Source organism: Melospiza georgiana, chromosome 4 (genome assembly GCF_028018845.1).
Source record: "Melospiza georgiana isolate bMelGeo1 chromosome 4, bMelGeo1.pri, whole genome shotgun sequence".
NCBI classification, from domain to species: Eukaryota; Metazoa; Chordata; class Aves; order Passeriformes; family Passerellidae; genus Melospiza; species Melospiza georgiana.
In genome coordinates this window covers 41,275,944-41,301,292 of record NC_080433.1, presented here as the reverse complement: position 1 = coordinate 41,301,292, position 25,349 = coordinate 41,275,944, and the positions used below count along the sequence as shown (strand labels likewise).

The window sequence follows — 25,349 nt, the reverse complement described above, 5'->3', positions numbered from 1 at the left end:
CCGCGGGGAGAGACTCTGATTGAAGAAAATAGATCTGGAACATTCTTCAGACTTTAAATCTAGCTAAGGCAAACTCGTTTTTTGGTCACAGCCAGAAGATTATGTAGGAACTAATGTAAGATTCCATAAACTCCTCTAAAATAACTCTTCAAAAGCATTATACAACTACATATTGAGCAATGACTGACAGCCCTAAAATATCTGAAGGCTTGACTGTGATGCATTCTTGATAGAGCTTAAATGAAAGAGTAATTTTCTTTAGTCTGTAGTCAACAATGTACCCCAACATGGCACGATCCAAATGTCAGAGATGGAGATCTATTGTGTTTGTTTCCATTACTGAAAAAGAGTTCTATCAGATATTTTCTTGATTCTTTGTTGTGTATAATTTACACAAATAAATACCTAATGTTGATTTATGCTTTTTCTTTTTCTTTCAGAGAAAGAATTTGACCCTGTTCTTCAGCATTGGCTTATTGACCTCCTGGGGAACTGCGCTGCTGGGTGTTCGCTTGTACTGGATGGGCAACAGGCCCCCAAGTTTTTCTAACTCTGACAATCCAGCAGCTGACTCAGACAGTTTTCTCACACGTACCCTGACCTTCTTTTACTTGCCAACCAAGAACCTCTGGCTGTTGCTGTGCCCAGATACCCTCAGCTTTGACTGGTCTATGGATGCTGTGCCTCTTCTAAAAGCAGTCAGCGACTGGAGGAATCTACACACTGTGGCCTTCTATGCAGGACTCCTCCTCCTTGCCTACTTTAGCTTGAAGGGCTCCAGCAATGAGAGAGAATTCAATGGGAAAACTGTAATGAATGGCAAGCAAAATGCTAATGGGCATAGCTGTCACCCAGAGATGGAGTACAAGACACTGGAGGTGAAGTCAAGCTTTGCATCAAAAGAAGAGAATGGCCTAAAAAAGCATGAAATTCAGAAACTGCAGCTTCCTTCAACCGAGAACATTGTCATTCTGTCTCTCTCTTTGTTAATAGTGCCCTTCGTTCCTGCCACAAACCTGTTTTTCTATGTTGGCTTTGTAATAGCAGAGCGTGTGCTGTATGTTCCTAGTATGGGCTTCTGCCTGCTGGTTACAGTAGGTGTCAGGGCCCTTTATGTCAAAGCCCAAAAGCGCTTTCTGAAGAACTTGGTTTTTTGTTCCACTGCTGCATTAATTGTTTTCTATGGACTCAAGACTGTTGTCAGGAATGGGGACTGGCAGAATGAGGAGATGCTGTATAGGTCAGGGATAAAAGTAAACCCTGCTAAAGGTAATTTTTGCTCTTTATGGTGAATGTTTTACTTATTCCTGTCTGTCTTTGCCTTTGAATTGTCTGATTTTGCTAGCAACATCTAAAGAGAATATTTTAGGAAATGTCATTTCAAGTTGCAGTGGTATGTACATTAGTAAAAGATGAGGAAAAGCAGGAATGTGTTTTGATTAGGTGTTACAGGTTTGGCATTGACATGGAGAAAAGGAGACCCTAAGGTAACGGGATACTTTCTTTTTCAGTGGTATTAGTTCTGTGTTTTGAAATTAAAGATGCACTATTAGTATTATAGAGCCCACCCTGGTGTTTTTCCATTTGGAATTTGGTATATAGCAAGCTAATGAGCATTTTTTGTGAGTTTACCAAATGTTTTCTCTGATTAGAAAATATAAGAAGTAGTAAAGGACAGCATCAGGGAAGTGCTGTTCCTTTATTTCATCTGATGCAAATAATGTCAATACTACATAATAAAAATGAGGAAATGAAGTCAGGTATAATTCAGCCTAGGAAATTACTGTAGTTCCCCTTGCCTACGAGTACTGTAAAGAGTTATTGTCAAATACTTATGCCTTCCTGCTCATGTGTAAATATCAGCTATTTGTAACATTGCCCAGCCACGTCTCAAAGGTTATATCTATGCTGTAATGAGATGTGACCACAGCTAGTGTAAACATACCCAAACAGGCAGTAAACCTGCCAGTTTAGGTATCAGCAACAATGTTTAGCTGCAGCTCTGTGGTTTCAAGCATGTATGGCAGATCCAGCTTGGATTCTGAACTCCATGCTGCCTGGCTGTACTGCTCTTGGCACAAATGCAAGTTTATATGAGAATGGTCAGAATATCACCTGTGAGTGCAATGTAGATATTGACTAAGCCTTCCTTATTCACAGTTCATCAGAAGTGAGAAGGGATTAGTTGATTGCTTTGCCTGTCTGTGAAAGAAAAATTTGACAGCGCTTGAGTACTTGAGTTTTTTCAGTGAAACCCTTATGTGATGTGAAGTCATCTGCTGATAGAGTTGTGCATGTTGATTAGACAGCTGTATCATGCCGTAGTTTAAAAGCTGTGATAGTAAGAGGCAAATGCAGGTGGTTACTGTGAGCTGATAGAGAGTGAAAAAGTAGATTTGGCAGATAAAATGCCCAGCAAAGCAGCATTTTAGTAGTTTGTCAGTCTGATTTTGTAACTCTTCTTCATATACTTTCTCACCCTAGGAAAATTACTTAACTTGTTGCTGCAGTAAGTGAGTTTTTTAAATTGTGAACAAGCACATCCCATTTGTTTTGCTTTTTTTTCAAAACTAGCACAGGAGAGCAAGAAATGAAGTAACTGAACAGTGGGCCAGCACGCCAGAGTGATTATATAAAGCTCTGAGAGGTGCAAGTTTAGTGACAGTAAAAACTTGTATTAAAACACTGGAATTCCTTGGAAAGAAAAGTGTGTATGCACTTGGTTAGTTAATGCATGTTCAATTTTTGTCCTTGGTGGAGATGCCCAGACGTTATTAACTCTCTGCATGCAGTGAGGCAGATTTTGTGATCAAAAAAAACCCCAACATGCTTCTTTTTGCCCAGTAGTAGGATTGGCTGCAGCATTGTCTGGAAATTCGACTACTGGGTATTATGCTCCCAGGAGACAAGATGAGCTGTTTTCATCTACACATCTCAGTACGCACAGGCTCGTGTGTACATGATCATCTGGTTTCTTGCCATATAAGCTGACATTAAGTGTCTTGTAAGATGTGTAAAAGCAAAGACAGTATGTCAAGCAGTGATATAGACATGACTGAGCTGACTTAAATAAATCTGCTTAAAATATCCTGTTGAACTTCTGCTGAATATTTACTAGCCCACATACATTGCAACAAGGCTGGGTGTACGACGCCCATATAGCTAATGTGACCTGTCACCGAACTCTATTCATTATTGTAAATATTTCTAAAATTATCCTTGGCTTTGACTATGCTAATTTTATTTTCTATTTCTCATATAGTCAGGCAAGCCTGACTGGACTAGACTGGCTGCCAATCCTGCCAAAGCATTAGGAGATCAACAATTCAAACTACTCTTCACTAATTAAATGAGGTTGACATAGGAAAAGCAATTTATTTTTTGTTTGCCTCTTTTTTCTAATTTTATGGATTCTAGTGATAAATAGGCTATTCAGAGAGCGGGACAGTGGGCTGCTCAGTAAAACAGCAGAGTGGAGAAGTGTTTTTCCTTATTTTTAGACTACTAAGAAGAAGCTGTCACTCCTCATTTCTCTGCTTTCCTCAGCTTGTAGCAAGTTTCTCCTCAATAGTATTTTCTTACTTCTGAAAATTGTGGAGTAGAAGGATAATTTTCCCTGATAGTTCTGCTTTTTCTCTCATCTCCTGCAAAGAGCTTCTCCAGAACAAGAGCTGCTTCTGTCGTAATCTAAAAAGCAATGAGACATCCCTTGAAAAACTCACAGTGTGGAAACTGATAAAGAAATAGGAATCTGTGAAGACCAGCTTTACTAAAGCAAAAAGATGAGTGTTTTGTTCCAGATCCATCTGTATTCTGGTCTAGCAGGCTGAATGCCACTGATGGCTGACTGCTGTGCAGCACTGAGCCGATGTGCTGTAGTCGTAAAGGGCATTTGTTGAGGCAAGCTTTTAGCATGGGTGCATTTGTGTACTAGTGTGGCTGAACTGCTTTGGAAATGGAGCTGTCTCGTGTGGTGGTGGTTTATTACCAGGTTCTCTGTGTTGTGATATGTGTAAGATTATAATCTTATCTGCTGCTGTGGGACTTGGAGGCAAACATATTCAGCAGCTTCTCCATCTTCAATCCTCAGGGAAGAAATGGGTGATAATCACCTCACTGGTACTTTCCTCTGGTCCCTTCGGGGTACCTTGCAGGCAGTGCAGGCAGAGTTGTGTCCTGCCGCAGGTGAGAAGGCCTCTACTCCTGCAGGCAGCCACAGCCTTTCTGCAGTTTACATTTCTCCAGGCTGTTTTTGTCAATCACTGACAATGTGGGAAAAATACTCAAAAGCATGAGCATGGATTATCTCTTAAAAAAACCTGAAAATGCACCGTGGGAGAGTCAAGTGAGAAGAAGGTGGTGAAGCTGTCTCCAAATTACCCTGTGTGTGCCAGCTTTGCTGGCTGCCTCACTGCGTGGCAGGCAGCTGCCATCCCTTGGCTGAGGGAGTCCTTGTGAGGACTTGGGATGCCTTAGCTGCATCTTTACTGGTCTTATTCTGCTGTTCTGGTTATGACTAGTATTTCAAATAACTTTAAAGTGATCCAAGCAGTACCTTGTTACAGTTTGTCAGCACTTGAGGGAGAAATATGCAGGACTGACTAATTTAGTTTATGGATTCTGAAGTGGGTGTGTGCATGTTTTGACCGTAGGGAGGGAAAGACACAAGTGTTTCTCTGTTCTGCCTTCAACTTAATGAGCAGCCCAAGTGATATGAAGCAATTCTCATTATCTGAAAGTTCTTTTATAGCAAAGGAAGCCTCCCAAAGTGTAAAAACAAATAAAAAATTTAAAAGTGGGTGGTAGCTGTCACATCTTTTTCAGTTAGACTGAGGGTCATTCTGTGGTGATGATTACCTTGTGTTTAATATAAAATTGCAATGGCACACAAAATAATTGTGCTTATTATGTCTCATTAACTCTAGTTTTCCCTGTGGTACCAAAAATAAGCTTCAAAAAGGATAATCTTCCTCTGGGCCTTGCAGTCCATGTCTGAACATGGAAGATCATTATGATATATTTCCTATACCTGGGACAGACATTGATTAAAGAAGTAGAAAATAGAGAGGCTTTAACTGCTAGACTGCCACAGAGGTATTAGTTGCTTGGTCATATTTACTGATGAAATTTTAGTCTCCTGGTGCCATTACATTTGCAAGTAGAGTTTAAGGATCCTTCCAGGAAATAGTTGACCTGCTATAAAGAGCAGATGCTTAACTAAAAATTCACCTCAGTTCAGTGAGGAAAAATAGTTACTATATTTTGTACTAAGCTAGGTAGAGAAACTGTATTTCCCACAAACAAAAAAGATGCAATAAAACATTATTTTCCATTATTATTATTGTTTTTGAATCACTACTGGTGACTGGAAACCAAAGGAAATGAAATATTTTAAGGTACAGCATTCTTCAGATACGCTCATTATTAAAAGCTTATGTTGTGCTGACAAATCTAATACCTAATACTCTCCTCTAATACCTTTAGAGCTTTCAATAGCTATTGCTGTGACACACAGCTTGCTGTTCACTACACATTCTTTGTACCTCCTAAGTGTGTGTCCTAATAAATATCACATTGGGCATTTAAAAATAGTTTGAGCATTTGAAATTTGCCTTTCAGTGTTTTGGTGTGTATATTCAAATTTTTATATGTAGCTTGTCAGTAAAACTCCAACCAGTTTTTAGCCCAACAGCCCAAAACATTGCTCTGTACAGTAGTTATTTCTTTTTCCTTAGCCTCATTTAATGTCAATAATAAAATAAGCAGTGTGATTGCCCTGAATAGGAAATGTAGATTTGGGGAGAGAAAGGGATTTCAGTGCACAGATTCCCATATAAAACATCAGACTTTAAACATATAAGACCTGCTGATAAGTACACTTAAAAGTTTTGTGTATTATCACTGTTAACAAATACCTGTGATATGAGCATACCATCTGGAGTTAGGTATTCATGAATTAGTTTTTCTAATTAAATCTTCTTTAGTCTTTGAAGTAACCACTTTAATCTCAATTTTTCTCTCTGGAATGGAGCTCATATTACCTATTACCATAAGACTAGAATTTTTTTTGATGGTTCATGGTTGTTTTAAAACCTCTCTGTATTTATAGCAGTATAATATCTCTCCTAAGCCAATATATATCAGAATGTAGAGTCATTATGGTGATTCTTGATATTCTTTTTAGTTAATGTTTTTAGAAATTGTCAGAGAAACATAATAACAAATAATCATCCATTTTCCCAATATCTTTGCCAGAACTTTCTGATACTTAAGTCTTTTTTGACTAAATGTTGCATGGATACTTTCCTTTACTTCTATAATAATTTTCAGCTTTAATGACTTTTTAAAGAAGAAATTACTTTAAGGTATATCATTTTTCAATAGTGTAAAATGTTCCCAGCCACCAGTAATAACCTTTGTAACAGCTACTGTATGGCATATATAATGATCCTATTTAGGTAACAAAATCATAGGTTAGAGTTGCGCATTAAAAGTATCATTTATGATATATAATGTTATATGGCTATATAAGTCTGTTATACAGGAATTATGCAGGATATACTGTGATAAGTCTGGGGTCTCTGTTCATAACAAAAACATCAGAATTTGAAGGATAAATGTCCTACAGGATTTCTCAAAGTTCTTAAAATAAAATGGAAATACGTTTTTATCTGCAACTCTTAAAAGCTTGTTTTGGTTTAGGAATACTGCTCCCCAAATCAGTGTCCCCACCCAGGCTCTCCCAAATGCTTTCTCCATCTTGCAGGTGATAGGAGAGTAACCTTAGGGTCTGGCTATGCCTGCCAGGGTAGCTGGGACTACAGGCACCACCTTGCCTGGCTCCTGTAAAAATAACTCTGTTCTGGTCAGAACTAGGACACAGCTTTAAAAGAGTTGGCTCAAATCAACCACATAGAATTGTTTGAAAGTTAAATAAAAAGCCTACTCCCTGGAAACAGTTTGGGGCTCTCTAAATGGATGGTTGTGCTGCTCTGGATGATGAAATAGTGTAGAAGGAATGGGCATTTGTAAGTTGTTTGGGAAACAGCCATAGTTACTTAGGGCATTTGAGCATGCCACAGGCAGCCCTCCCCCAGCAAAACAGTCTGGTTATGCCAAATATGGTGGAGAGCTGAAGGAGGGTGGTTTACAGTTCGATTCAAACTCTGAATTTACTCTGCAGCGACAGTGTTCTCTCTTCCAGTTCTTCAGTAGTGCTGTAATTTCCTCTGAAACCCAAGTCAATGTGGGATGTGCTTCTCCTTCAGCGGGATATGAGAAAGCCTGATAGTCTTCCTTTATATATATATGTGTAGAGGTCTGGAAACAAGGATTTGTTGTTTTCCACTTGGAGTGTCGTGCAACAGCATCTCTAATCTATGAATCTTAAAGTGTAGGGGGATAGGAAAAAAAGCATTATTAACTAATAGCTAGGCTTTTTTAAAGAAACAAACATGAGACATTGAGACATGGGCCAATCCGACTGTTACATCTTCCCCTGTTGTGACTGTAGGACACGAAAGAACACAAGCACACACCGCTGTTCTCAAGGTGAGGAAAAAGGGAAGTTTATTTTCTGATTTCAACATTTATAGTTTTCCAAAAGTGACAGTGGATTGGAGGGTGGCAGTGACACCTATCCAATGACACTGGTCAAACTAACAGTCTATCAACTCTCTCCTCCTCCATAAAAGAATGCAAAACAATGAGTTATTTACAGAAAGTGTGTGAGAAAGTTCACTACAAGAATGTCAACATCAGAAGGCTTAGAAAATCTTTAAAAACTAGGGTGACACCCTTTCTTCCCCAAGATACTCTGCAAAATTTTATCTGGGCTAAAAGCTACAGTGTGGGGGGAAAAAAACGAAACAGGTTCAGTCAAGGAGGAATCAGCTTTGGCATGATGATATTTTGTAGTATATCAAGCAATATGGCATAATTTTTTTTTGTCAGAAAATGATAGATTTTATTTTCCAGTTTGATTAAAAGAGAGACCTTTGGTCCATATTTGTGCATTCTGCAGAATTAGCCTGAGGTTTTTTTCAGAGAAAGAGTTACTTCTAATTAGAGGAAAATGAGATTATCTGGATTGGTTCTCAAGCAGAGCATGTTTATTTAAGTGCATTAGATAATAATCCAATTGTTTCATTATTTTATATTATTTTCAAAATTTGACAACTTGGAGAAATTCCTCCTTATTTAAAATTTTTGCAGTGAGTTACATGTCATCATTTTCCTACCTGTCATGGATTTTGTATCAGTACATATTTAAGTCCACTTACATTAGTTTAATATGGACAGTGCAGTAATCTACATATATGCCTTTTTATACCACGTGTGGTAGGGTAAAGTCCTAGTGTAGATAGATAAATACAAGTATTTTAAGATTTCAAATACCCCTCCTTTGTAATGGGAAGTTTTATTACTTAAGCCTGAACTATCGTTATTGCCAATCCTCATGCATCCAAAAAGTAAATGATGGCTGATGCCATTACAGTGTGCACAAGAGGCTTGCATATGGTTTTGTTTTAAATTGCAGAGATCATGAAATAGAATGACTGAATTCTCAATGCCATTTTCTTCTCTATCCTCACGGAACTTTTCTTTGAGGTCTTAAAATACAGAAGGTATTTTGAATGTGGACCAGTAAAGATGCTAGTCAATAGTTGTAGTGTCTTTAATTAGTTTCACTGATAAATGAAGGAGGTAATTTTATGACCTACCTTCCTTCTTGCCACCAATATTTCCATACCAATGGGGATATGTATTGGCTGGCAAAGCCTCACAGGCTCTTGTCTTGCTTTTCTAAGTGATTTAAAGCAAAACAAACAAAACCAGGCAACTTGAAGTGTTATGAAAAGCCTGCTACCTGGATATGAAGTAAGTTGCATTTCCCAAGTCTGACATATGTCGTTTGAGCACATGTGAAGATTCTCTTGGTTTGACAAACCCAAATTTCTGATTTTCTGCTGATTTTCGTTTTGCCATCGCTCCTGGGATGTTCCCAGGACACTGTGCTCACTGTTTCCCTTTTCTGGAAGGAAGCCAACAATGATCCATCTACTCATAGCTTGGAGGACCAGGGCTGACATTTCAGTGCATCCTGCCATTGCTGCAAGAGGCTGGGGTGCAGTTGATCACTTGGGACATAAGTGATAATTTTGAATGTATCATAGATAATTTTTTTAAAGCCTACTGTTAAGGAGGTTACATAATTTGACAAATTTAGTACATGATCGCCTCTTGGCCTGAGTCACTCTGAAGCTTTGAAGAGCTCCTCAGGGTTCATCCTGAGATGACTGGGCTGCACAGACATGTCCTCTTGTTCCACTTGTATCTTTCTGCTCCTTTCATTTTCTTGCATGATTTATATCCATTGCCTCAATTAAATACAGTTCCTCATATAATGAGAATTTTAGATCAACACTGTTCACAGCTCTGTTCCTGAACATTGTGAAGTTAAATGGAATGGGAGCTTTGTGGCAGCAATGTCTTATGATGTTCACACACTTGCAATGCACACTTAGCTAACAAAGCTGTGCAAAGGCAAGATTGGGCTCTGCTGTGAACAGAACAGTGATTAGATCAGATGTCATCCTTTTCTCATCATTCTCCCTAACTTGGATCAGTTTAGTTGTCTGCTTTGTACCCTACTCTTCACAAAAATCATTTTAGCATGAGGGAGGCTGTGACAAACTTGATTGGCTGTAGGGTGGTAGGTAAGGGTGAAGCCAAAGAACAGTAGCAGCTGCGTGGTCTCATCTCTCAGGTTCACTGAGCTGTCAGAATCATTCTATCCTTTGAGGAGGAAGAGTTAATTTCTGTAACATGGAGGATGAAGAGGGTGTATCAGCAGTAGAAAAGGCCATGAGTCCACATTCATTTGCATCGGGGTTTCACAACTGAGAAACAAGACCGAAGCTCTGCCTGCCAAGTGTGGGTTGGTTAGTGCCCATGCTGACATGTTGCTGGATAGCTTTCAAAGCAGTGCATAGTTTTCAATTCTGTTTTTCTTTCACCTGCTGTCATTACAAAACCCTTGCAATTGATCAACAGGTGAACTGTTGAGCAAATGCTATAAATATCAACCCTAATAAATAGAACAATATGGAAAAGTTAAGAGGTGATAGAGCTCTAACACAGTCTGTCTCAACATTGCCACATACCCATCGATGTAAAAAAATCAATGTGTAAAGTAGATTAAATACATAAATTATGGTTATGTAGAAACCATTAGCCCTTTAGGAAACAAGAAATTGGGCAGTTTTGTGGTTAAGTTAGCAAGAGGAAGTAACTTGATCAAAAAGTTCTATGAATGAGTGAAGTTTTTAGAGGAATATTATTGCAAATTATATGCATGAATTTATTACATATTTTGAAAAAAATCATTATTCCTTTGGAATAACAGGAAAAATATAAATACGTTATACAAACTGTAGTACAGAAGTTAAGCAAAAACTGTCCCACTGAAAGTAGCAACGTGTAGCATTTAGCTGAATTTTTCCATTCTCAAACCACGTAATAAACATGATCTAGTTGATCTTCTTGCTGTCTTTGCGAGTGATAGTGGCTCTGTTTTGTTTTAGATGTTGAACTCTTTTCATTACATTTTTATGAGTCTGCAGTTGAACTTTCAGAGGTTTTCTTGGGGAAGCCTGTCATTTCTCTGTTGGTGAAACTGTTTTCCTCTTGAGGAAAAAAGTGAAGGCTTTTCTTTTGGGACCAACATCGCTTCATCCTTAAACACTACTGAAGAAAATAATTGAGATTCTAATTGTCATTCACTTCTTTTTCATAAACAAGTCAGAAGAAATGTGGAAGGATTTTAAACAGAGGGTATGCAAACTTGAACTGTTGTTTCTAATTTCACAAGCTAAAGAATCATAAATAATACACAAATATCTCTAAAGCTGAATAGAGGTTTTCTTGGCTTGATGTGCTTTTTTCTGTGAGCTGAAGTTTCTAGTTTAGAACTGCTGACAAGCTGATTACAAATTACTGAGCTGTTCCCTAAATACTTCAGTTTTTGTTCAAGTAGTTTATTTTACTCAAATAATAATCTAGTTCATGCTCCTTAATGCATTCAACAATTTGTGGAATAACTTGTGTGAGTAAGTTTGATGGGATAAGGTGAGAACAGTATTACCAAACCTCAGCAATTTCATGTGAATAGTGAATGTCACATATTAATTTTTTTGCATTTTTTTCCATTACCTTTCAAGTATGTTTTCATAATATACAAGGAAAGGCAGAATTTTCCTTTTCTTTGCTATGATATTTTAAAATGTTTACCAGGATGTATTTGAGTGATTTAATAGGCAATTGTAGTTGGAATTTTTCCTCTTCATGTTTCAGCAGAAGTGTTTGAATAACAGATATATTAATAAAATGGCAGTTTACAAATAGTTCAATAGTTTAAAGTATTACCTAATTTTTCATGGATTATATAGGGGTGCCAGGTGGGAGTCAGAATTTAATACTTTGGGCTATATTTGTTAATGATTTGCGATATTAATTTTAATTTAAAGCAAACTTCTGAATCAGGAAATCAACATACATGCTTTCAACCCATCTGACTGCTCTTCTAGGACACTTTGTTGCTTCATTATCTTCACTGAATAACAGCGTGATCTTTAGCTCAGTAGAAAGGGAATGTTTTATTTAAATGAAGACGTTTGTAGATGTTAATTTCCATTTCTCACTTGTTTTCATAGTTCTGTTGAAAGCTGAAAGTTTACTAGTTTTCTTTAGAAAATGTGCTTCTTAAATCCAGGCAGATTAGATTAGACAACGTTGTCCTTGTTTTGCTGTTGGTCTTGCACTTTTACAGCATGAAAGTGCTTGGAGAAAGTTTAATATACCAGCTGGGTATTTTTCAGTCTTGTTAAATCTTAATTGTCACTTCCACTGAGATAGTTGAGAAGTTAAGCATGTTAAACATGAAACTAACATTTTTTTATATTCATTTTCATTTTGAAAGCAATTGAATGCCTGAGAACTTGAGCTACTCTCACTGTAAGGTGGTGTAAATGCAATCTTTAAAGTTTAATAGAGGTCTCGTTTGATATGGCCAAAATTATAACACTTAAACAACTATTTATTTTCCTACTTAGTGCTGTGTAATTTCTTCTGCTCTTAAAAAAAAAAAAAAAAAAAAAAAAAAAACAACCCCAAACAACAAACAGAAGAACAAAATCCCTTAAGTTTAATTTTCCTGCAAAGACGAGAGGAGTTCTCAAGCATTAGAAGATTATTCAGTTTATACTTGACTAATGATAAAAGTGATTAAATGGATTTAATTTTTAATATTGAGTATGATCTATGGAAAATTAAGCAATTACGTAAAATTTGAATGGACTGACTGTTTTGTAGAAAGTTACATTTGTTCCAATGCTAGGATGGAATATTATTTCTTAAAGACCTGGGTCTGTTTCGGTCTCATTTTCTATGGACAGGGAATTAAGCAGCAGGCAAAAGGGAAATATTGCAACCTCTTTCATTCACAGCTTCCTTTTTCTCTTATGCTCAATAAGGTCTTGAATATGGTGAAATGTAAATTTTGAATTAAAGATTAAAATGTGGCATATATATGTATGCCATATTATTTTCTGAATGTTAAATGTTGCCTTTTGCAACTTAGCTAATGTAGATATTATGTGAAAAATATTTATAAAGAATAATTGGAATAAACATCTATTCTAAATTCCAGGATTACTGACCTAGTTTCTTTTTCTTTTAAGAATATTTATTTTTCTTTTCTTACTATGTACAAATGGAAAATAGTTGAGTGCTAGAATTTAGTTGGAATAATAGGGTGGGCTTTTAACAGGAATGTAGATTCATTTAGATATAACCTTGCTTCTGTTTCTGAATGTGCCTAGAGTTGAAATAGTGCTATCACAGTTTCGAATAAAAAGTTTTAAGATATGGAAGCTAGTAATTGAAGTCCTGTTTTCCCTTGAAGGTTAGTTGCATTACTTAAGACAAAGCAGGAGTGAAGTTCCTTGAGTAGCTCATGTGGCCTCTACTCCATGTATGTACACCATCCTCTTTCACTCTTGCTCATATACCAACACCCAAGAGGACGTGGTTGCTGCAGATATTAGCTGTTCATAATTTCTAGGGTGTATGAGTATCTTCTCTACACGTGTTCAATGCAGCTTCATCACCAGCCAGAGCTAGATCATTCTTCTAATTAGTTCTGTATTTAAATAGAAGTGAATTTGTTCTATCAAATTTATGTGGTTTGGATAAACGAAAAGACCTTGGTTTTCTTGTTTCCATTAATGATAAATGTCAGATTTTCATGTTTTATGTTTGCTATTTTCTACTATTGCCACTTCTTCTAGTGCATCACATAAGGTTAGTTATTCACAGTTTTACAAGTTTAGACAAAAGTCTAAATTGAATAAATTTAAAATTAAATAGTGTAGATTAATTATTGATTTATATTAAAAATTGATACAGATTATTTTGCAAAATGTACATTATAATATTGTCTTAAAAATTATGTTGTCTTAAAAATATTGTCTTAAAAATTAACTCAGATAACTGTTAGAACCCATTGCGTGAAATGAATTGTAGAGGAGAAGCTATTAAACTAACAGTGTTAACAGTGTCTTTCCAGTCTGACAGATGAAGAGATGAACTGAGTCATACTTTTGTGCATACTTGTATTTACTGAGCTTCAGAATGGTTGGGAGTCAATAACTATGTGGCAGGAGATTGTTATCAATAGATCAAATTATCATTTGATGTAATGCCCTGTTATATGAGATTAGAGTGAAAACAAAAGTCCCTATAGATTGTATGGAACATGCAGTTATGGGAAACTGGATGCTCCTTTACTGCAGAATCAAAATAAGGTTATACCTTCACAAATTAATTTAAAAAATAATATATAAGTCTGTGGTTTTCTTCCAAGGGTTAATGCCTATAGACTGGCTAGTCACTTTCATTGGTACTTCCAGACTGTTTTCTCTGTGTAAAAAGGGAAGAATAGCTGTAAAAAAATGGGGAAATTTCAGAATTCTGCACATTTGCTAGCCAAGCATAAAAGTTGAGTGAACCTGAGAGTAGTTTTAGCAGCTATATTTCAAAATGATGGAACATTTTGTGACTTTTGTTGATTTATTGATAAATAAATATTGATAAATTATTTCTCATTAAATACTAGGCTAAAAAGAATTGACTCACAGAAGTGATAGCTCATTTTCTTATGGAAATATTGCACATATTTTCTTTCTTTGATTTACAGACTATGATGTGCTCAGTCGAATGACATGATTTTTATGAATTCTAAATAGATTTATTAATTTTTTTTCCAGCAATGACTAGTTTATTTTGCTCAGAGGAAATTCTGTATTTGCTGGTGTTTCCATCCCTGTGGTAGGATGATTCTGTGACAAACCACAGCAGCTTGGAAGTGATGCAATTTCTAAGGAAAAAATGCCTATGTCAATTATCAACCTACATTGCAGTGTTACATTAACACTACCTTGAAATTTTGCCTTAGTCAGAAGTGATGCAAATTCTTGAAAAAAGAAAAGGGCTCGACTGGTGTATCAGAGTTTGTTGCTACTTAAGCTGATGTTTAAGTGCATCTGGAGGGGAGAATATTCTGATATATTGTGTTTGGTGGAAAGGACACACATCATCTTTCCATTGGTTTCTTTCATTTTAAAAGGGGTGAAAGTAAAACTTTTTTTGTGAAACAGCTTTGCATTTATGAGCATAATGTGGTTTTTTTTTTTCATGTTCACACACACTGTAATTGTAGTGCCAGTTAAATTAGCTTCCTAAATTCTGAGTAGCAGAGGTCGTGTTTTCATAAAATGTTAGTTCCAATTCCCTTTTTAAGTAGCTTTTGTGCCACTCAACAAAACTGCAAAGGGAACACATGTGGAGCTTTAAATATTTTTTTTTACCTAAAGTTCTTTATAGATGGGCTATAAAAGCACATTGTGTAACATAGTAAATTGTATGGAAAGGGACCAAATGTTTTTCTAGTAGAAAAAAATGGATTTTAGTGATCTGTGTAGTATGTTTATATCCATATGGCATATTTTTAATCCTATTTACTTACCTAACTGTTCTTTCAATTCCTGTGTCATATGTCCAATTTTAATACTTAAGTGAGGACTGTGTCTACTCTGGAAAACTTTTTTGCTGTTTCGAGTCAGCAGGTTCAAAAAAAAGTTAAAACTAGAAAGATATCTCAGTTCCACATTTGACCCTGAAGATTTGTATTTATTTATAGGTGGTATGAAATAAAGTGATCCTTTCCCTTGGTTACAGTAATTTCTAGAGACATATTTTTGTAAAAAACTTCCTTTTGCCAACTGAAAGCTGTATGCATTCAGAGTGCATGTAGATCACCTCTGTGAAATGTGAGTCTCACAGTAAGATGCAGAGAACCAGAGGGCTGGGGAAAAAAAATAACCAACCTCACCTCCTGTTCCATAAAAATAGTTCCTTTGTGGGGTTTGTCTCCCTAAGAAACTTCCTGATACTTGCATACTCTGTCATGTGTAATTGGATTGTAGCTCTTTATGAATACTGTTTTCTCCTCTTGACAGCATGGGGTAACCTTGGAAATGTTCTCAAGAGCCAGAGCAAGATTTCTGAAGCTGAAAGCGCCTATAGAAATGCCTTGTACTACCGCAGCAACATGGCTGATATGCTTTATAATTTGTAAGTATGCGTGGCTTTCCTGGGGTTGAATTGTCTTTGAAAACTGTTGTGAAGAGACCTACTGATTTACTTGCTGGAAATTGAGATGATGGTTTTTGTTGCTTTCTAATAGTAATTTCATTAATTGTGCTCCTTAAACTGTGGGGTGGGCAGGATTTTTTCTTGGTCAACGTTGTCGTGTATTCATGTAATGGGTATGGGCAAGGTAAACTTACAAATCTGTTTGCTCTAAAAGAAAAAAAATCCCTACACTTAAAAAGCACCAATAGATGAGTTGTGAGCTGTAGCCCTCCATCTGTTTGAGACTCAATTAAATAGTGAGGTGTTATTTAGACTTCTTTTTTAAGTCTGAATAACACTTGGTGAGCAGAGTGGGTGTAAGCATTTCTAAGCATAGACAAATACCCTTCCGTTAGCTCCAGAGGTCTGAAATGTTAAAACAGCAAATTACTTTTCTCCTGTGACTGACTTCAGAGCAGCATAGGTTACATAAAGTTTAATTACTTGATCCCTGTTGCAGGTGAGTAAGAGGATAAATAACATGAGCATCAAAATAATTACTCATCAGGGGAAAAGATTTCCCATCTCATTAATGTACCAAATCACGAAGATGGAAGCGAGCACCATGCCAAGCTTCGCGCTGAGGTGGGATGGTGCCGTGTGTTCCATGGGGAGGGACTGATTCCTGGCTCTCCCAGCTGGGCATCCTGCTCAGCACTGCTTGTCCTTCCTGCCCCTCCTGCCATGACCCAGCCAGCACAAGGAGCAGAGCTCTGCTGCACCACAGGCTGGTCACCTCCACCAGCCATATGCTCTTGTTTCGTGATGTGTGTGGAGGACAGAATCCAGGGACTGCCATTCCATAGGTGGCTGTTGGAAGATAATATCCTGCATGCAACAGAAAAATGTGTCTGTAGGATACACAAAATGTGCAAAAGCTGCATTCAAATAGTAAGCCTCTTCAGATAAATCAATCAATTAAAAAATAATGTTCTCCCTGTAAGTACAGTTTAAAATGAGTGCTTATAATATGTGAAAATGAAATGAAATCATAATAGTATTTTGACTAATTTTTCCTTGCTTAAAAAGGAAGAAGTTGACCATTTCATTAATTTGCCTTGCAGATCAGCAAATGAATTGATGAAACTCAAAATAATTTAATGATAGAATTTATTTTCCAGAATGAAATCCGTATTTTATAATATGTGTGTTTTTACTAATCATTTAGTTACACAAATACATGTGCGTGCAGCATTTCCCTCTCTGTTAGGCAATGAGGAGTATGAAAAACATATTTTTAAGAGAAAGCTTCTGCACATATTTAAAAAATAACTTCTGAACACAGCGGAAGATTGTAGGAAAGAAAGTTACAAGACTGATACATGCATATTTCCTATATGCTATTCGTTTTGAAGGTGAAAATTATAACTATTAAATTTTTTGTATGCCTGTACAGTACTTTTGTCTCTTACTGTGTTGTAGAGAGAAGCTGAAGTTAATACCAGGGTAAGAAGAGGAAAGGGGGCTGGATGATAAAGACAGGGACATAAAAGAAATCAGACTTCAGTCTTTTCACTATTCTCAGAATAAGCTGCTAGTCTTCCAGTTTTCCATTGATCCACAAAATATATGTCTATAAACTTTCATCTCTGTTTTTGAACAGAGGAGTTTTTGAAATTCTACTGAATTTTTGTGGAAGGATTTTAACAAAAATGCTGGTTGGAATATATAGGGCATAAGAAGTGAAGTTTAATTCTTAGCCTTTCTACTACTACATTGAATACAATAGAATCCCTTATTCTTAAGACAAGCTTTACAAAACCTTCAATTATTTAACAGTAGTTAAAAAAGCTTGCATCATGTTTTTCTTTTTGTAGGCCTTGTCAGTGTTGGATGCTTCAATATCCAGCCTGAAAAATAGATGGTAAATGAAGTGCCCTTTGATAGTACACAAATGAATCAATTCTTTTAAGCACAAACTCTCAAGAGCCCCTTTGCAAGTTAAACCCATCCTTGGCATGTAGTTCTGTGGGAGCCTTTTACAAAAATCCTCTCTAATGGAAATGTGTCTTATATGTGCTTACAAGAGGCCAGTCAGTTTTGCTGTTTCTGGTTTTCAGTATGTGCCTTTGAAACTAAAATAATCACTCCATAGAACTTCAGGAAAAAGGTATCTTTATAGTTATTTGGAAGCACTGTATGTGTTTCACATGTTCATTATTGTTTCTAAGCACCTGTGCCTTGGTATTTGATGCAAATTAATTGGCATGTGCCGCTCATTGTTCACTCGTAGCAGTAACAAATCCAAGTGCTCTCTGCTGAAGAACAAATTATTAAGGTTTAACTCACAATTTTAATGGATAACAATCAAAGAGAGAAGCTGCATAAGCAGAAGCTCTTGATCTCTTTACTTCTTTTTCAATAAATTGAAATGTGAGATTTGTTTAGAAGTTGACTACTAATACATTAACATCCAAAGAATTTAACAGACTAGATGAATGGCTGAATTCCGTGCTGTATTTTTGGTTTTTGGCTTATACCTTATGGCTCTGAGTTACAGCTGCTTTTGCCATTTAAAGAAATTTAAAATGCATTAATACGTAACTACATAATTTACATTTGAAGGTTTGCCTGATTATGAACATCTTATATTTGTGTTCTCAGTGCTATGTAGTTCTGGTGATTTCAACTAAATTGCATAGGGTATTAAATCAGCATAAAATGACCTTTCTTTGTTTTTTGTTTTACTGAGAAAACCATATATTTTAATTCTGTGAAGTATCAAGGACAGAGCTGTAGAGAAATTATAGCTTATTCTTTCAAACAAGACAATGTTCAATAGATTAAAAACAAACTATTTTAGTTTGCTTTGGTTTTTCAGTCTTTGTTACTTTATGATTGTTAGCTAAAGCTTGTGGGGTTTTTGTATTGTTTCAAATTGCTTACAGTTAGTGTCTAAAGTAAAATTCTTTATCAATTAAAAGACAATTTTGTATTTATTATTTCACTTGGTTTTAGGCCTGGCTCTGTTTTGAGTATTCTTTTGTCATCCATGTTACCTTGAGTTTCTCATGTGATTATAAGGATGTTCTCAATCTGACACAGATATTGGATATTCCTTTAAAATTATACTGATTACTTGAAATGTTGTAATTTTGGAGTATACAGTGCCCTATAAAAGAATAATTTCTAGCAATCATCTATCCTCTTGCTTCTCTCCTGAAGTATCTCATTTTGTCTGTACTGATATAGGACTGTGTGCATAAGTTCATTATTCAAATAATCTATTTTCTTTTAATTAGAAATAAAAATTTCCATAAACTTTACATTGGAAAACTTAGGGTATTGTATCAATAAATGTTGAATTTTTTAATGTCTCGTTTAGAAATTTCAGCCGCTATTGCAGACTACCTATCCTAGAAATTCTAGGATTGCAGTGTTTTACAGGAAAAGTTTAACTCTGTATCCTTTGGTAAAAATGAATATAAGCAAAATTCTTTCTTGTCTGTTGTTGTTAGGCCTTATATGTTGGAAAATGTGTTCCCTTAATTTTAAGGGTACTGGCATAAAAAGCTCCTTATCAGAGGCAAAAAACTCTAAAAGCAGGCTGACATACAAACCTGTGCTGAACTGTGGTTGAACCTTTCCAAGACAAAGTTCCTGCAGCACCCACCTAGTAGGAAACAGGTCAAGGTTATGGTTCCTCTTCCTTGATAGACCAGAAGTTGTTATCATTCAGGATGTTGAGTTAAAAGGCAAAGAGGATGTGTCATCTGGTATCTGAGCACTTGATTATTGTTTTTCTCAGCTATGAATGCAAACTGGTTGCAAACCTGTTTGGAATTAATCTCTGCTTTGCCAGCTAGTTCTTCCTCTGTCAAAGACAGCAGCTAAAATTTGCATCTTGCTGTAACCAAAGATGTCTTGATAAAATCTTGCTGTGTTGTCAGACTGGCTCTTGAGGTAGCACCCAAAGGTCACTTAGGTGACTGGTGGTTTCCTGTGTGCAATGTGGGGCCTATGTGGAGCACAGATAGTTTTCAAAGTTATATTGAGAGCTGAAAGGCATTCAGTGACCTAGCTATTCAATTGCATGTCTCGATATTTGAAATTGTGGGCATTTACAGTCCTTACATAAACTTCCACCATTTCATAAAATTAGGAAAATAATGATGTGTGTCTGCCATTCAGTTTCAAAAAGACCCCTCTTGTAGGAAGTTCTGTCCAGCTCTCTGTCTATATTGACTGCTGGGGCACATGAAAGGGAATGGGCATCTGGTTTGAGGACTGCAGACACAGCACAGCACTGCCCATTGTCCAGAGGAGTGAGAAAGGCAGGAGCTGTGCTATTCCTCATCCTCATGGTGGCCCTCCCTCTGTCAAGGTAATAGGGGTTGTGCAAGTTGATGTTGTCCTGAAAGGGTAGTATTCCCAACCAAACTGTAGCAGTAACAGAAAAAAAAGGGGACTATATGCTGACCAATTTGCATTGCAATTGGGAAGCTCTTTCCCAGATCTGGGAGAACATAACAGTTTTATTGTGCTGTCTGAAAGATTAGAGGTTGTTTTGGGGGTGATTGTTTAGGGTTTTTTTTGGGGGGGGGGGGCTTTTTTTACTAGGGGAGTGATAGATTACTGGGTGAGTTCTGCAAAGGAAGTGATTCTTCTCTGTATGTTTGGGCTCTTATTGATTAAAAATTATGTTTTGTGGTAGCATGCATACCTACCTTTCTACCCACTAGTCTTGCAAATGACAGTGAGAGTTGCCTTAGGCAAAGCAGATCCACTCGTGCTGTGTGACTGGAGACACATCTGTGTAGGGAATAACAGAAGATTTTCTTTCATTCCTTTCTTTGTTTGCCAGTGCAGCATTTAGGTAGATATAGTCTTTTGTAGATAATCCCACCTGAAATCAATGGGATGAATGTAGCTTGAGGCACAGAACTGCAGTCATGGCAAAGTAATAGCTAGCACAGGCCCTGTATTAGTTGTTATAAACCAGTAAACAAAATTGATTAAACTGTTTCAATGTTGTACCTGGGCTGAAAATGTTAAAAATATTTCACTAAAACATGTTTACTTTTATAGTTGCAGTTTCTGTGGATTGTACTTGGCCAATTCATGCCAGTTTTAGTCACTGAGGAGTTTGCTTTGTAAGCAGACCAATTGACTAGAGTAGGACTACCAACAGGAAGAAATTCTTATGAAACTTGTAAAAGAACATAGGCCATCTACTGCTTATTTATATTCTGTGACTGCCTTCTGGTCTCTGAAAACATTTTTGGGCCATTAATATTTAGTGACTTTTGGTCAAAGCCAAAGCAGAATAGGAAGACAGGAAGATTTTTCACTGTTGGTGAAGCAAGATAGGTAAAAGTTGGCAGCTGAAGAATTCAGGAAGGTTGCAAACAACTCATTTGGCGGGAGGTGTTTTCCTGCATGAACTAAATGAGCAATTCTGTGTACAGAAATGATGTGCATAATTTCCAGATAGTCAGAATGTGCTCCTCATTTTTTTTATTTTTCCTCCTATTTAAAAAACAGGATTCTGGGCCACTTCTTAAGTCACTTGGAGAAGTTTGCTACTCCTGTAAGCAGTCAGCACATATCCTCCATTTCATAAATGATTAACACTCCATGTAAAAATATCTGGAAGTAATGCAAGCAAAAAATAATCCTGTTGTAAAGTTCCAGAATCTTGCTATTTATTATAGTTAGAACTTGTTTCCTAATTAATTCTAAATTAATTCATGAGCAGTTTAAAACTGTCCACTGTGTGTCCTACTTTTTAAGTAGCTTTTTCTTTTCCAAAGAGTTTTATTTTTATGTATTTCTCAGAATCAAAGAGTGTCTAATGTTGGAAGGGACCACAGTGGGTCGTCTGGTCCAACCTCCCTGCTCAAGCAGGGTCATCCCAGAGCACATGGCACAGGATTGTGTCCATATAATTTCTAAATATCTCCAGTGAGGGAGACTCCACAACCTCTGTGAACAATCTGTTCCCGTGTGTGGTCACCTGCACAGTGAAGATCACCTTCCTCATGTTCACTTATTCTTTCACAGAACTTGTCTTAGTGAACTATAGAAGCCACATTTTTCCAGTTTTTTCACATTTTTCAGTGAACTGTCTTTGCACAGAAGTTGCATATTTCATTTAACATCTTCATTTGTCTGCCTTACAACTGGGAAGGTGAGCTGAAGAGAATAAAAAGTTTTGGAAGTATCAACTTAAAGCAGCTGTTCCTGCATTTTGGTTTTTTTTTTTGTGGGGGCATTTTGGTGGTTAGGTTTTTTTATTCAGTTAATTTGGCATTTTTAGTAACTGTAGAAAGTTAAAGGGGCCAGAAAGGCTTTAAGGTCTTCATCCAAGTTTATCACTGGAACTTACTCTTTTGAATCAAGCATGCTTACTTCAAGGATGTCCTTTCTTTTGTTCATCCTTGAGTAAGGAAAAAGGAAGTCTTTCTGTCTTTGTAACCACAAAAGTTAGGTACATAACATGTCTCAGTTGCTCTGCTCCACCTCTGGCTTATGTCCAATGCTTCTCACTGTATTGATGTCTTTGTTGTCTTTCTGCTCCTTCTCCCCTTTGCCAAAAATCTCTGAGGAGGAGTTATCATTTGACATTCAAGCAAAGAAGCAAAAGGCATGTCAGGAACAGATCTGCTCCTGGCTGTAGTGGACGCTTGCTTATACAGCCAAGTGCCCTGGCCATGGGGAGGGTGAGATACTGGAATCTGCTGTGCCTGCAAGGTGTGAACTGCAGCTCAGGGATGTTCTTCCACTGCATCTACAGAAGACAGCTTTTTCCTGAGTTAGTTTAACCTCAAACTAGAGCTGGACACCCATAAATCTAATAATGAATGTACTGCCAGAAGGTACATGAAAACTAGTGATCAGTCAGGACCAATTTCACAAGGAGAAGAGGCAGTTTCATGTCTTGGTAAGATTAAATTCTTTTCTTTCTTCTCCCAAACTCCTAAGAAATACAAATAAAACACTAATTTTTAGTAATTAGGTGGAATTTAGCACTCAGTTCTTCATCTGAGCTGCTTGGGTTATATATATGAGAGAGAGAAGGAGAGAGAGACACATGCTGACAGACTGACAGTTAATGGACCAGCTTTTAAAAGAAAAACATCTTTTGAAAGAGAAGCTTAAGAAAAAAACGCACCTCAAAGTTTCAAGTCATAAATCAAAAGTGTCAATATCATAGCATGTAGTGAATGCAAAAGATTAATTTGTAATAATTGCAAATAAAAGTTCTTTTAATCACAAAACCACAAGTGTTGTACACTTACCAAAGTAATTTGTTTTGGTGAAGTTGACCAATTGCTGTGTTACTTCTCTCAATATGTTACATTATTTATTCCAGAATTAAAATAAGAATGGAATTTCTTAGGTAAATTGTTTCAGAATTGTATGTGAGAATGTTTTTGCTTTTTAAAAAATTAAGAAGCAGCTAAAATGTCAGACAATGCATCTCATTTTTTTCTGTTAATTCTTCTGCTATCAGTAGCAAACAGGATGAAAATACCATAATCAATCTTCCTTGAAGTAAGTGTGTAAAAATGTTTACAGTAAACAAAATCAGCTTCTGGAAAATTCAGAAAATGTTTTTTCTGTCCTGATGATTATACCTCTTGCCATTTGCAAGATACTTGACAGTAGTTACAAACATTGGTACCATTCAAAAAAATATCCTGAATGTATTCCTTCATTTCTTACTTTACTGCAAGTATCTATTACATGTAATTTCTGTTAATAACAAAAATTATTTGCTACCTAATCTGGAGTTAATTGGGAAACAGTTTCAAAGTGAGGTCATGTGATACTGATAGGACAGTATAGAAGAAAAGGAAGTATAGAAGAAAAAGAGAATCTATTTCTCAATTCTGTTAAATCCTAACCCAGTGACAAGAAGGAAACAACACAGAGGGTGGCTACTTAAGCTCCCTTCTCTTTTCATCCCTTGAAGTTCACTGGTTTAATTAAAAAAGTTTTCCTGAGCTGTTAAAGGGAAATAAAATCTCTGATTCGAGACGGAAGATAAAATAATTCCAAGCTCTTTGCAGTTCAAAGAGCTATCAGCAGATAAAAGCATAGAGGAAGAAAAGAAAATTACTGTAGGTTAGGGAAACTACAAATAAATATGGTGCCACTTCCACCTTAGAGGAAGAGCTGTGTTAAGCTGTGTTTTCCTGGATATTTTGAGTTATATGACAAGAGATGTTTACTCCTGGATACTGAGGTCTGAGTCTCCATTCTGAAATGACTGATTTTTAAGGACTTTTTAAATAATTCTGGTTTTAATATATTTGTATATGGTCTTTTTCATTCTTCTGAAACTTTGGAAAACTGTAATGCTTTGGGCCTTCATTTAAGTATACAGTGTACATTCCTGTCATTGATGTCCAGACAACTTCTCAGAAATGTGTGGGTAGCTGGTATAAATCATAATTCACAAGGATGTTTATCTTAAAAGCTAAATTAAAGCCTATCTATTATGAAACTGGAAATATTCTGTATAATTTTTAATACTTCTTCAGTTAGTAAATTTGTTCTAGAGTATAAAGAAGACAGGAAAAAACAGAACTGTTGCAGGTGCTGAGCTGTATAGTGAATAATCTAGTGAAATTGCTCAACAAGGGGAGTCCTTAACATAGCAATGAAGGGCTGGGTGCTTAGCTTTGTCATGCATTTGGAAAAGAATTGCTTATTTCAGGTCAAGACAAGATGCCTGACTAATCTTTAATGACTTACAAACACCTTCACCATATTCTACCCACTTGAAAAAGTCTTTCAGGCTAACATTTTCTCGACTGAGTAAATGAATCTCCTGGCTTCCAAGAAAGCCAAAACTATTCTGTTTAACATCTGCTTTGTTAAAGCCATATGGATGCATCTGGTGTCTATGAATTCATCTTTATATATGGAATAACTATCACATGGAACTGTTAGTGAGTGCTTGTATCTCAGTAAGCATATTTTTCTTTGTTACCCAAGTTTTGTTTTCAGTATTTGTTTTCAAGTTACTCTTTGTAGTAACCTCACACCTCACTCTCTCTTTTCTTTTTCTTTTTTTTTTTTATTCCTTTTTTTTCCCCTTATACAGAGGATTACTACTTCAGGAAAACAGCAGGTTTTCAGAGGCATTGCATTACTATAAACTGGCAATTGGTAGCAGACCCACACTAGCTTGTAAGTATTTTGACTCTACAAGCTTGTATAATATTGACTATAGCTTTCATAGAAAATTTTCCTCCTCTTTAATAATGCTTTCTTTTTTTTTTCAGAAGCTTTTAAGTCAGAAAGCCAAAGGTGAAATTGTGCCCTTGATAGCAAGTGTTTATTAGTAAACAACTATATTTAATGTGGTACAAGTAAGAAGCAGATGATATATTAACACTCAGCAGCACTACTAGAACTTAAAATGCTTCTGATCTGGGGTGTTGAGTCAGAGATACTACTGCCCAAGTTTTCAGGCTCCTGTTTTCTGTTTCTTACAGCCAGTCCCTGATATTAATATGAGTGAATAATATAAATATTTTTTTCTTTCTTGCCTGGGAAAAATGGCAAATAATCATTCAAGTGTTGCCAGTAACAGGTTCCAAATTAAACTGGTGCTATTTGAGATGGCTGAGAATTTTGTACCT

At 36.4% G+C, this 25,349-nt stretch overlaps 1 protein-coding gene across 1 annotated transcript in view; it reads left to right on the top strand.

Annotated features, from left to right (window-relative positions):
* The window catches only part of TMTC2 (transmembrane O-mannosyltransferase targeting cadherins 2), a 236,016-nt gene that overhangs the window by 138,919 nt on the left and 71,748 nt on the right, over positions 1-25,349 (top strand). Inside the window, exons 3-5 of the mRNA XM_058023162.1 lie at positions 441-1,269; positions 15,579-15,693; positions 24,809-24,894. Of these exons, the coding sequence (XP_057879145.1) occupies positions 441-1,269; positions 15,579-15,693; positions 24,809-24,894 (1,030 nt within the window). The remainder of the gene's footprint in view (positions 1-440; positions 1,270-15,578; positions 15,694-24,808; positions 24,895-25,349) is intronic.